The 14,291-nt window shown below is 34.8% G+C and overlaps 1 protein-coding gene across 2 annotated transcripts in view; it reads right to left on the bottom strand.

Moving 5' to 3' along the window:
• Window positions 1–393: 393 nt before the first annotated feature.
• Window positions 394–14,291, bottom strand: part of LOC136043851 (uncharacterized) — a 29,898-nt gene continuing 16,000 nt past the window's right edge. For both annotated transcript variants that reach the window (XM_065728800.1, XM_065728799.1), the window contains exons 4-5: window positions 7,750–7,881; window positions 394–864 (exon numbers count right to left, since the gene is read on the bottom strand). In XM_065728800.1, the coding sequence (XP_065584872.1) occupies window positions 840–864; window positions 7,750–7,881 (157 nt within the window). In that variant the 3' untranslated portion in view covers window positions 394–839. The remainder of the gene's footprint in view (window positions 865–7,749; window positions 7,882–14,291) is intronic.

The raw sequence follows: 14,291 nt of genomic DNA, 5'->3' as shown, positions 1-14,291 counted from the left end.
TTTTAGAATATTCTTAGATTACCACAAAATACTCCAATTAGAAGTGACCGGTTTTCGAGCTTTGAACTCACTTCCGGAGCATAAATCCACTCATCTAAGTTATTAAACTTAAAACTGAAAGAATCGCTTCACTAATTGCTTGCTTCAATAGTTATATTTGAGTATTGGTCTATTTTATCAATTTGTAAGCATCATTCTATTAATTTAGCGCAAAGATGCGATACTTCTTTTTGTAATATAAAAAAAAAGTTCCAGCACTATGATTTTGAGCAAGATCACTTTTCCAATTGACTCAATCATTTTATCAGGGTTAATTAAATAATTCCTTTCTTGAGGATCGGCAAGTAGCAAGTATACGATAATCTAGTAATATAAAAAATAAGAAAGTTTCACTTGATCAAGCTAACATTTTTATTAAGATGAAAAAACAAAATAAAAAAAAACTTTTTTTTATGGTTTCTTGACTCAGGATGCGGCTCCTTGGCCGAGGAGGAGAGGCCACACAAGGAGTAGAAGAGCTTAGATGGAGGCCACACAGGGAGCAGAAGAGCTTAGATGAGCAGTAAATTCGTTTAGCAAAGGATGAGCAAAAAATATAATAGATTTGAAAATGTTAAGGGTCCCATTTCTTTTAAAACATGAAAAGGAGAGATAAAAAGAATAAACAACAGTTTTACTGAAAATTAACTTTACTTAAGGTTGAGAACCCTTGGTATTTATTTAAACTTTATAATTAAAAGGGGCCACGTCTGCTGCAACGCCTTTTTCTGTGAAAATAAATGCTATCACACAAAAAGACGGCAACAGTACACAAGACCTCACAGCTTTAGTTCCGTAATTTACTGCTGCAGCTTAATTTTCAACCTAGAAAAGAAAAAGGACGTTAATCGATTGGAGATAAAAGATAGAGATGGAGATAAAAACAGCTTTTTGAATCAAAATGTATTTGGAAAACTTCGTAAAAGTATTGCAACGTCTTAATACATTTTCTGTGTGCACGGTAAGGGTTAGTAGCCAATCACAGCGTTTGTTTTTCTTTTTTTTTTTTGAAGGGTCTTTGGTAGATAAGACGTTCTTTGGCGTCAATTGGAGGGGCAGGGATAATTTGGCCCCGCAATACTTTGAAATTAACTTTTTGAGGGGATATTTTCATTCAAAAATCCTTTGTTTTTGGTGTCTTCATTGCAATAAGACATGTTTCCCCATCCCTAGATTTTAGAAAATGTATCCCCCATACTAAATTTCCATGAATTAACACCATTGCAGACCCTTAGTAGAAGTTAATACCCCTAATTTAGTGGAATTCTTCAATGGAACAACTATTTTAATAGTTTTAAAGCTCCAAGCACCGACTCCGTAAAAACCCAAAAAACTCCGTAAAAAAATAGTTCTAATTCTGACAATACAAATTCAATGACGGGGATAACAATTCTTTGGCAAAATAATTTCATAGTAGTAGCAGTCACATGTAGTTGACACTCAATTCATCCATACATATTATAAGCTAGTGAAATGCTGACAAAAATACTAGTGGACTTGTCACTTTTGAAAAAAAAAAAAAAATGGCTGGGTGGTCAGGTTTTACACCCCCAATTTTAACTATAGAATCTCGTCTTGTTTACCAAAACCATATTATTAAAAACAATTGCAAGAAGCAGGCTTAGTCTCAATGGGGAGATGAACACAGACGAATTTTTTGGCTGCAACTTTCACTCTTTATTCTTGGTATTATGCTGTACATACTAATATAAAACATTCACGAATAAGTAAATATTGTTTAATTAAAGACTCTGTTTAAAAATGTAGCTAAGACATACACATAGGAGAAGGTGGGCACATGATCCTCGAAATCCAGAGATTTTGCAACTTTCCCTGATATTTTCCTTTTTTCTGAATAGCTTACCTGATTTTAAAACCCTCTCCTGTCAGTTTTGTGTCCCAGAATCTATTTTATGTGAATTTTCTAAACTACACCCATTTGATTTGTAATTATTTTCCACCGTACATCAAACAGCTCGCGGTAACAAGTGCAAGTAAGGAGCGACGCGGCTCAATAGAAGTCAAAACTCTAAAAAACAGAATTTTGATACCAATAAGACATATAAAAAGAATCAGATTATTATGCGGATTCTAAATATACAAGTTTCATGAAGTTTAGTGTTACTCATCAATGGCTACGAGCCTGGAAAAATTTAACAAATTTTTGAAAAAAAGGGAAACACCCCTCCAAGATCATAAAATCTTATTGAAAATCACAACATCAGATACAGCATATCAGAGAACCCTATTGTAGAAGTTCCTGTGTTTTATCTGCAAAAATGTGAAATTTTCTAATTTCTTTTTTGCCAGAAAAAAGATCACAGATGTGTTTTTTTTCCAGGGGCAATCGTATTGACCCAGTTGTTCTAGAATATTGGGAGAGGGTTTATTCGAACAAAAATTAAAAGTACAAGTGCCCTTTTATAAGTTAAAAAATCCGTAACTATATGCGCATAGTATTTGCTATTGGGAAGTATGCATACATTTTCGGGTGGGGGGGGAGAGAATTTTATTCTGGGAGTTTTCCACAGAGGAATTTTCAATGGGGAGGGCGGATTCCAGAGGGTAAATTTTACGTAAGGGGAATTTGCCACAATTCCTACACAAAATTATTTTTAACCTTGCTTTCTCTTTCCCGTCTCAATTTTACGCGTTGAGATTTTAAGAGTAATTGTCCAGGGTCAATTTCCACAAGGATTGAGTCTAGAGGGTAATTCCGTGGGGAGGTGTATTTTTCCTTGGAGGCGCAGCCAGATTTTCTGGCAAAATTTAGAGAATGATCAGAAGTTAATAATTAGAAAACAAGCTTTTCCAACTGAAAGTAAGGGCAACATCAAAACCTAAAACAAACAGAACCTACTACTTAAATGAAGCGTGTCACCACCTCCTCAACACATCGATCTTTACGCAAAAGTTAAAACTATGTCCCAAATCTTTAAGAGCAATTCCTGAAACAGAAGCGTCTTTAAATTAGATAAATAAGAAGTCTTTTCTAAACTACAAAAAAAATTAGCATAATGAGCAAGAAGTTGAGAAGGGGGTAACCCCCTTCATACACGTAACAATTTCTGTTCGTGTTAAGTTTTAATGTTGCTGCTTACTTTTAGCCGAAAAAATTGTTTTTTTAAATTTAATTCAAAATAGGATCAGAGTTCTGAAAAAATTAATCAACTGGTGAATAATGTGGCAATGACAAAGCATTTTCCACTGAAGAGTAAAAAGCATAAGGAAAATAGTTTTAAAATGCATGTGTAAGTGATATATTAAGCTTGAGTATTCTGATTTTAACTTGATGTTTGCCATATACTTCAAACAAGATGACAATTGTGAAGATATGTTGATGAGCAATGTGGTAGTGATTAAATTTTTTTATTGTTATTATAAGAATAATTTTTTATAGATCCTTTACTAAGGATAAGGAATTGGAGCCATGCAACGCAAAAATAAATCATTCCAGAACTAGACAAGGAACAACCCAGCATTCTCAGTACTCCTCATAAGCTGATTCTGGGTTTTGGGAAGGAGGTCCTGAGTAACTGCTAATACTTATAGTTATATTTTTCTTGCTTTGTCCGGTAGATTTGTATAGATGCAATGAAAATGAAGAAAAGTAGACTAAATCGAAGCCACGGTGGTGATTACCAAGCTCCCAGCCATGCTTAGAAACTGCGAAATTTACAATCGATTCAACCTTTCATATTTACAATAAATAGGAATAGCAAGCAGAGCTCCAACATGTATAATATTAAATAAAAAAAACAGGTTTTTTTTAACTAAAAGTAAGGAGCGAAATTAAAACTTAAAACGAACAGAAATTACTCCGTATATGAAAAGGGCTTTTCCTCCTCAACGCCCCGCTCCTTACGCTAAAGTTTGACTCTTTCACTTAACTCTACTTTTTAAAATAGTAAAAAACTTGAAAATGGTCACTTGAAAATGGCACTAAAACTTTTAATTTCCGTTAGAATGAGCCCTCTTGCAACATTATAGGACCACTGAGTCGATCCGATCACCCCTGGAAAAAAAAAAAAAAAAAAACTCATCCGTGAACTGTCTTCTGGCAAAAAATGCGAAATTCCACATTTTTTTAGATGAGAGCTTGAAACTTCTACATTAGGGTTCTCTGATACGCTGAATTTGATGGTGTGATTGTCGTTAAGATTCTATGACTTTTAAGGGGTTTCCCCCCAATTTTCTAAAACGAGGCAAATTTTTTCAGGCTCGTACCTTTTGATGGGTAAAACTAATCTTGATGAAACTTATATATTTAAAACCAGCATTAAAATGCAATTCTTTTGATGTAACTATTGGTATGAAAACTCCATTTTTTTAGAGTTTCGGTTACTATTGAGCCGGGTCGCTCCTTACTACAGTTCGTTACCACGAACTGTTTGATATCCTGATAGGTCATTATCTCAGTTGTCGGAATTTAGAAAATTTTTTGAAAGGATGAGGCTTTCTCGTCTTAAAAATTTTCTAGCTTCTAAAGATTTTATGCATTATTCTTAATTTAGTTTTCGAACAAACCACTCAACTCAACATGCTTCTGCATTTCTCTTGAACTTACTCGAAAGTGCTTGAAAATGCTACGAAGGTATGATTTTCACCAACCACTTTTTGGGCCAGTTTGCCAATTTTTTAACAGTTTTCCCCAAATCTATCGAAACTGTCACGTTCATCATTAATCGAGATAATAGCATTGACTTCAAGAAATCTTAACAATGAACAGAAGAATCAGTCGAACTATGACGAATTGAAATAGATTTAAGAGCTACATCTGAGTGAGCAGCGTTGTAAAATCATCTTATTACCACGAAATAAATTTGATAAAATTGTAATAAACGATAGCCAATTGAAATAAATTAAAGCGCTTCATTTGAGTGGGCAGTGTTGCAAAAGCATCATTTTGCTATTAAATCTGTCACACTTCGCTGTGGATCACGCCGACTCATGGATGCCTCTAAGAATAAAGTATTTGTTTGGTAATGATTCTTCAATATGTAATGCAGCTTCACAGTCATTCTAAACTAGTTAAGTTGTTGGAATGAAAAAGGATACTAATCAAAATTTCAGGCTTCGCGTGTCGAATCGTCAAACTCAGAGAGAACAGACAAATATGGCAAGAAAAAGCTCGTATCAACTTATGTTTCAATTCGTCAACCAAAACCGGATGTGACTGAAAACAACCTGGAACTCGGCATAGAATATGACAACGAAAAAATGTTTCCGCTTCGTGTTTTAAATTTAAATTGATGTAAAAAGAATGGTTTAAAAAGGTGAAGAAAAAAGGCAAGCTAATCAAACAGTTCGTGGTAACGAACTGTAGTAAGGAGCGATCCGGCTCAATAGTAACCAAAACTCTAAAAAATTGAATTTTGATATAAATAGCTACATCAAAAGAATCGCATTTTAATGCTGATTTTAAATATATAAGTTTCATCAAGTTTAGTCTTAGCCATCAAAAGTTACGAGCCTGAGAAAATTTGCCTTATTTAGAAAAATAGGGGGAAACACCCCCTAAAAGTCGTAGGATCTTAACAATCTTAACGTAGGATCTTATCAGATTCAGCGTATCAGAGAACCCTACTGTAGAAGTTTCAAGCTCCAATCTACAAAAATGTGGAATTTTGCATTTTTTGCCAGAAGACAAATCACGGGTGCGTGTTTATTTTTATTTTATTTTTTTCCAGGGGTCATCGTATCGACCAAGTGGTCCTAGAATGTCGCAAGAGGGCTCATTCTAACGGAAATGAAAAGTTCTAATGCCCTTTTTAAGTGACCAAAAAAATTGGAGGGCATCTAGGCCCCCTCCCACGCTCATTTTTTTCCCAAAGTCAACGGATCAAAATTTTGAGATAGCCATTTTGTTGAGCATAGTCGAAAATCTTAATAACTATGTTTTTGGGGATGACTTACTCCTCCACAGTCCCTGGGGGAGGGGTTGCAAGTTACAAACTTCAACCAGTGTTTACATATAATAATGGTTATTGGGAAGTGTACAGACGTTTTCAGGGGGATTTTTTTGGTTTTGGGGGTAGGGTTGAGGGAGGGGGCTATGTGGGAGGATCTTTCCTTGGAGAAATATGCCATGGGGAAAAAAAAATTCAATGAAAAGGGCGCAGGATTTTCTAGCATTACTATAAAAAAAAACAATGAAAAAATAAACATGAAAAACGTTTTTTCAAATGAAAGTAAGGAATAGCATTGAAATTTAAAACAAACAGAGATTATTACGCATAAGAAGGGTTCTAAAAATACTTTAGCATAAAGAGCAAGGTATTTAGGAGGAGATAAATACTTCGCTCTTTATGCTAAAGTATTTTTAGTAATTTCAACTATTTATTCTATGGCCTTTCTGATTCAGGGGTAATTCTTAAAGAATTGGGACAAAACTTACGATTTAGTGTAAAGAGCGAGGTATTAACGAGGGTACAAACCCCCTCGTACACATAATAAAAATATAAGAATATAAAAGTTTGTTACGTAAGTTAATTCTTAAGTTACGTATATTTTTTACTAATAAAAACGTTCGTTGAATATTAAAAGTTCTAGTAGCCTTTTTAAGTAACCGAAAAATTGGAGGGCAGCTAGGCCTCCTTCCCCACCCCTTATTTCTCAAAATCGTCTGATCAAAACTAAGAGAAAGCCATTTAGCCAAAAAAAAATTAATATACTAATTTCATTTCAATAATTTTGGAGAGCCAAAATCAAACATGCATTAATTCAAAAACGTTCAGAAATTAAATAAAAAAAACTAGTTTTTTTAACTGAAAGTAAGGAGCGACATTAAAACTCCGCCGCAGTCCCACGCTCTTTACGCTAAAGTTTTTAGTTGTTTTAAAAAGTAGGATTGTGGCAAAGAGTCAAACTTTAGCGTAAAGAGCGAGGGACTGCGGAGGGGACAACCCATTTCATATACGGAGTAATTTCTGTTCGTTTTAAGTTTTAATGTCGCTCCTTACTTTTATTTAATTTTGGTATAAGGCTAAAGTGTATAAACTCTAAATGAAAAACGACATTGACATTCTAATAGTCCTTCACATTGTCAGTTATATTTCAAAGAGAGATTTAGGTGAATTCCATGCCCAGGAGGGAACCTCATCTAAACCGGGGAAAATTACATATTTTGTAATTATGTTATGGCCATAACTGTAGCCCCCCCCCCCCCGTCACCATCGAATAAAATTCTTAAGTCCAGCCCTAATCCAGACTACTCTACCGAAAACTGGTCCATTGCGGAACCAGAAAATCGTTAAAAACGGTTTTGCCTATATCTAACACATAGCCTACGGTTATAACTTCGAATTCCAAAATTTCGACATAATTACAGTCTCGACACGGTAGTTCCATATCTAAATATAAATTTCCATTTAAAAGTGACGCAATGAGTCTTACAAATCTTTATTTCTGGTTTATTATTAATAATAATAACAATATCACAGAGCTATGCACAATTTGGTGTCTTCTAATTCTTAGAAAGCTGATCGCTTGTATCAAGATGTACATACCGTACTGTAGTTCCTTAATCTTTGGTTTGGATGTCTCGAATTTCGACCAAGCACAGAAAATATCCAGGGGAAAAGGGTCTATATTTCACATAATTATTAGCACTATCTACAGGGCAGCTACTTACGCAGGGGGAAGGCATTCAATCTAGAATTAATACTATTCATTCCTAGTGCCCATTCAGCACTATATGAATCAACTTACTTGTGAAGCTCTGACTCCGCCTCTATTTCTGAGCCAACAGCTGCTATTGTGCCACTAGACTCACGAGACAATTTCATCAGTTTGGCCGCTAGCTTACTCAATCCTTTTGCATAGCTTGCATCCAAATCAGACCTGAAATATATTGTCAAGAAATGAATGGTTTAAAAAGGTAAGGAAAAAAGGCAAGCTAATGAGCAGACAATTATCATATATGAACAGAATTTATTTTTCAGAGAATTTAGTGACTCAAAACACTTCTTTGTTTTTAATGGCTGAATATTTCTCACAAAAGGAGCAATCACGTTCTAAAAAGGCGGAGCTATGTGTCTCTCCAGAACTTGTATTTTCTTGTCTGTCTAGACTTGTCAGTTAACATTAGGGAACTGATTTTAAAAAGGAGAGGCTATTTTTTCTTCAAAAGTAAGGAATAACGGCATTGACTTTCAAAATGCGAAACAGAATAACAGAGTTTACTTTTTTTAACGCTATCCCTCAGTAACTTTTTTTTATTTTTACTGGCTTAAAATTTCACTCCAAAGAACCAATCAAAATTTTGGTTCTTTAGAATTCGACATAGCAACAACATTAAAGACAAGAACAGGTAAAAAAAAGAGGCGGGGCGATTCGACTCCTATTTCTATCAACCATTTATGCAGGAACGTGACTCTCTTACGGAAGCATGTCCCGAAATATACCGTTGAAAGTAAATTGGTTCCTTCAAAGAGCCTTGGGGGGGGGGGGGTAGTAAAATGTAATATTTTGTGTGTATTGCATGATGAATAAGTCTCATTTTATATAATCACCAAAGGTATTGAGGCCAGAATAGAAACACAGGCCGAAAATGGTGCGCACTATAGACAGCATAGTAGGTAGAAGAAATGCATGATCCGAAACTATGTGCTACTTACAGAAAGTACGGCCTTTTGCACCATACGGCGAATTTAAGACACTTTTTTCGACTATCAATCAAATGAAGTAAAATACTAGAAAACCAAAAATTCCAACACAACTTCATAACTTGACATCGAAGTTGAAAAACGAAACTATTTTAGGTATTGATGCCACAACAACGAAAAACTTCGAAGAAGATATGACAGGCGCGCTTAGGGTTGGACCTTAGGAGGGAGAGTTAAGGGTATTTTTCCAGCGAGTATGGTATGGGGGAATAAAAGGCAATTTTAGACCACAATCTTAAATTTTCTGTTGGATCCTTTGAAATAATCTTAGGGAGGGAGATGAAACTACGATTGAAAAGTCGACTGTGTTAATTCAGAAGACTTTATGTAACATTTATAGGAAAGCTCAATTTACACCCCAACCCCACAAGAAATCAAGTTCTATCGATTAGTTCAGTCTGTTTTATCCTATTTGATTGGGTTCTCAATAAATTCAGAAATTTTTTCTTTTTACTAAAAGCGTTACATGCTCTTTTCTCGCTCACCGAAATAGTTAAAAACTTAAGTTTTTCAAAATTGATTTTTCCTATGGATGCCTAGCAGATAAATTGCCCCCCTAGTTGATAAAATATTTGTTTTTATCATTTTATAATACTTTAATTATTGGGCTTTTACCAGGGGCGTCGCATAGGGAGAGGCAAAAAGGGGAGGGGGGCAGTTGCCTCCCCAATTATGTGGACAAACAATTATTATATACCCCATGCCCCTTGACTATCCAGATATGGACCCCTCTTACCCCCAAAAAAATGCTGGATATTTGCCCCAGGCTGTAAAAATAGACAGATATATATTTATTGCCAAAAAAAACATAGCGCCGTGACAACAAACAAAATGATCGAACAATCAATACTCTTCAAAGATAAATAAATATTTCAACAGCATATGTAAAATGACAATAAGGAAATCATACACGTTCAAATGTATTCCAGCATTCACACTCCACCCATGTCCTCTTTAGAAACCTTTCTTTGTGTGCCATTCCCAAATTAACATATCTCGTTATCTTTTTATTATCCAATAATTATTGGATCCCGTCACCGAAACGAACCACTCATTTGACCACACACTATTAAAACATAGGTATTTCCTTATATCCTGTAATTTGGGGGGGGGGAACCATAAGCCTTTAGTTTTCAGCCTTTAGTTTAATCTCTGTTCATTTTTTTTTCGTTTTGTCTGTTTTATCCCCCCCCCCCATCTCACAAAAATGAAGAGCATTACTCCACTTCACAATCATTGATTTATTAGCCCATTAATTTATTCAAGGTTTGAACTCATTTTAGTATCAGGTACTTTATTCCTTAATATTCTTATTTTGTCATTATATACCGCGTGCAAGAACACAAGGATCGTCCTCCCCTCCACCCAAAAATTAGCCTCAATATTCCACCCCGGAAAAATTGAGAAATGGTAGGCTAAATGTACATTTTGACTTTTTTGACATCCACAAGGAAAACCGCACTGCCCCCTTCCCCACTTAAACTAGTGACTAATCTATCTTTATTCTTCATTCTTATCCAAGTTTCTATTTTTGCTTTATCTTGTTCCTTTTTTAACCCACTCCCTAAAAAGAGACAGTCGCCTTCTTTATAATTATATCTATATTAGTTAAGTTCTTGGTTTAATGTTGTGACATTTTATTATAGAGCATTTGCAAACTTATAATGCTTTGTTATCAATGCCAGTCTTACATACTCATGTCTCAGTTTTCATTTTAATATTTATCTAATTCTTCTAGTTTTTTCCCCCTGCCCCCCCCCCAAGAAAAAAAAAACATCTAGCATCTTCATAATCGCAGGTTATACTATCCTCTTTTGATCAATGTTTGGACTTTCTTTTACAATGTTAGTCACACATGACCAGTTTGATTTTAAATCTTTTTCCTCAGCTTTGAATTTTGGAGAAATAGTTTAATTTTCTATTATGAATTTTTTGCCGTAATTAGTCAAAATTACTTAAAATTTCTGTTTTATTTAATTCCAGTAAAACAAGTTTGCCTGTTAAGTCCTTCATGGTGTTTTAACCTTCATTTTGAAATCTTTTGAATATGCTTCATTGTATCAAAGAGAAAGCCCAAAAAATGTTGCCACATTGAAATCCAGATATTATAATAAACCGATTAAATACTTAAAATTCGCTAGTTGATAAGTTTTCATGCCTTTTCAGTTGCTGGACAATGGACTTTTCGTGACAATTATTATTATTATTATTATTATTATTGTTAGTTTGCATGAGCATTTATAATCTAGTTAATTTAAAATTAAAAAATAGTAAATAGTAATTTACAACATAGTTTAAATTTTTATGAAACGTAAAATTTATAATCTAACCAATGTGGATCCATATATTTGACTCACATTGATCCCTTGGATGGGATACTTATATTTAAAACTACATGCGGTTTTAAGAAACCCCAATGTAAAAACACATAATAAAAACGTATAATCCATACATATGGAAATATATATATGTATATGTATATGTATATATATATATATGTATATGTATATATACATATTTCTGCATATAGAAATATGTATATGTATATATGTATATGTATATATATATATATATATATATATATATAAGGTAGTGTGAAAATTTTAAGTACCCATTCGATCTTTTTGACAATGAAGGCATAGAATCGCACCTGCACAGACAGATCTATTAAAAATCCCCCCCCCCATCATCTCGAGGTGTGAGATAAATTGTGCTGTTTTTGTAGAGCATCTTTGGAAACAAAATTCGCAGGCATGGATTTTGAACCTGAAGAAGAGAAAGTTGGAACAAAAAGCCCAGGGGTTTGTTTACCTTTACTTAACTCATCCAAAAAAGGATCAATAGACTTTTTGCACATGTGAGGGGTTTCTCCTTAAAATGGATTGAAGAACTGACAGGTAGTTAGGCTTGTAAAGTACTGTTTTGGGTGATTCCCTACTGGAGAGTTTACTAATATATCTCTTTAAAATTGCGGTTGTGGGCATTATTGAAGTGTATTGTTATTGTTCTTCTCTCTACTTGTTTTTGCGGCAGAGCCAGGCGTTTCATCTGCCTCACCTGGCACCTTAAATTTAGATATTACTAAAAATTTGTTTAACCTCTCCAGAATGAATTGGGTGTTTTAACGCCACCGCGGTTATCCACCACCCAGGAAATCTTGTATCATCAAGAGGATTAGTTAGGTCGAACGAAAGGGTCGAATATTAGGTTTAGACTAAGTTTAGTTAAGTTAAGTGACTTTAGGTTAGCATAAGTTAGGTTTTTAACCCATTTCAGATATTTATAACCAAATTTAACCTAACCTAAAAGGTGGCGGAACACATATAGTGGCGTAAAACCGCGGTGGCGTTAAAACACAACTACCCTCCAGAATATTCTTGTCATAAACATTGCAAGTTATTATTGTCAGGTACTTTACTCCCTCAATTTAATTATTCTAAGAGATTATTCTAAGAAAGAACCAAAAAGAAACAAGAGCTAAGAGCTCAAATGGCACTTGTGACGAGGCGAGAAGAGCTAAGAGCCAAGAGATCATATGGTATGAGCTCTAACAAAATTGTATGAATCAACAGATTGATTTAAAAAGGAAAATAAGAGGCTTAATGCCGGTCAGGATTTAAAATAAGAGCTCTGAGTCACGATGTCCTTCCAAATATCAAAATTCATTAAGATCCGATCACCCACTCGTAAGTTATTAATACCTACTTTTTCCTCTCCCTTTAGCCCCCCAGAAGGTCGAATCAGGGAAAACAGCTTTATCAAGTCAAATTGTGCAGCACCCTGACACGCCTGCCAATTTTCTTCGTCCTAGCACGTCCAGAAGCACCAAACTCGCCTAATCACTGAACCCCTCCCCCCAAATCCCCCAAAGAGACCGAATCCAGTACGATTCTGTCAATCACGTATCAAGGACATTTGTTTATTCTATCCAACAAGCTTCATCCCGATTCCTCCACTCCGAGTGTTTTTCCCAGATTTCCCCCTCCAACACCCCCAATGTCATCATATCCGGTCTGGATTTAAAATAAGAGCTCTGAGACAAAATATCATTCCAAACTTCAAATTTCATTAAGATCCCATCACCCGATCATAAGTTAAAAATACTTCATTTTTTCTATTTATTCCGAATTAACCGCCCCCCCACTCCCCCCCAGATGGTCAAATCGGGAAAACGACTATTTCTAATTTAATCTGGTCCGGTCCCTGATACCCTTGCCAAATTTCATCGTCCTAGCTTACTTGGAAGTGCCTAAAGTAGCAAAACCGGGACCGACAGACAGACCGACAGAATTTGCGATTGCTATATGTCACTTGGTTAATACCAAGTGCCATAAAAAACTATGACACTTAACTTATAAAAGCCTTGGCGTGTTATCCAGATCTTTTTATGGGGGTGGGGATTTCGCGGGAGGCCGAAATAAAAAATAGCTGAATTCCACAGAAATTAAATAAACTACATGAAACAATTCAAATCTCTTATGTTGTATTTACTCCAGCAAAATGAAGATTAACCACACATCTGGTGGCTTGGTGCTGCTATGATCTGTTGGAACTAGTAGTAATAGTAATCATACCCATACACGCGGTGGAACTCTTTTCCAGCGATAATGACAAACTTAGATAGTTCAAAATATTGTGCATTAAAAAAAACTTTTTTAGGTTTAATTGTTCATTAAAAAGCACTTTTTTAGGTTTAATTAATCCCTCCCCTTGGGAGAAATTATCTCTGTTGATCCCTCTTCCCTAAAGGTGACCTGTAATCACGTATGACGTTGATTACAGTTAATAGCAGATTAAAAATAGGCAAACAACTTTACCCTACAGTTTTCGATTTTTACAATTTTTCTACGGTAGGCCTACAGTTTTTCTACAATTATTATGGCATTAGTCATTTATCAACTCGTTTTCCCAGCTCACTAATTTGTATTTTTGTGGCAAAAGTTTATTTAATTTATAAGACCTAACTTTCTAACGTGAACTCTGTCAGAGGAGAAAAGACACTGAATAAAAAAAACAACCAGAGATCAATGAAAGAGAATTTACCATTCCTTGCCTTAATCACTAGAATTCCGCTCTTTATGCTAAAGTTGACTCTTTCTCTTAACTCGACTTCTTAAAAATTTAAAAAACTTCAGCGTAAAGAGCGAGGCGTTGAGGACGAAAAGCCCCTTTCATATACGGAGTAATTTCTGTTCGTTTTAAGTTTTAATGTCGCTCCTTACTTTCATTTAAAAAAAACTTGTTTTTTTGTTTTTTTTTTTATTTCTGGATGTTTTTGAATTAATGCATAATTTGATCTTGGCTCTCCGCACATAATAATTAAAACAAAATTTGCATATTAATTTTTTGGGGCTATCCAGTACTGTTACGTCAGTTACGTGTCTACGACATTTGCTTATTCTACCCACCAAGTTTCATCCCGATTTCTCTACTCTAAGCGTTTATAGGTGCTGTTTTATGAGTTATATTATGAAGTATGTTATTATTTATGGGTCATGTTTTGTGAGTGTTTTTTTAGTTATATGCAAAAAAAAGCTATCAGTTTTCTTTTCATATTCCTCTGTGTACATATTTTGCATGTAAACC

The sequence above is a fragment of the Artemia franciscana genome, chromosome 2, assembly GCF_032884065.1.
Source record: "Artemia franciscana chromosome 2, ASM3288406v1, whole genome shotgun sequence".
NCBI lineage: Eukaryota > Metazoa > Arthropoda > Branchiopoda > Anostraca > Artemiidae > Artemia > Artemia franciscana.
The sequence above is the reverse complement of the archived record's forward strand: the minus strand, read 5'-3'. Positions and strand labels throughout refer to the sequence as shown.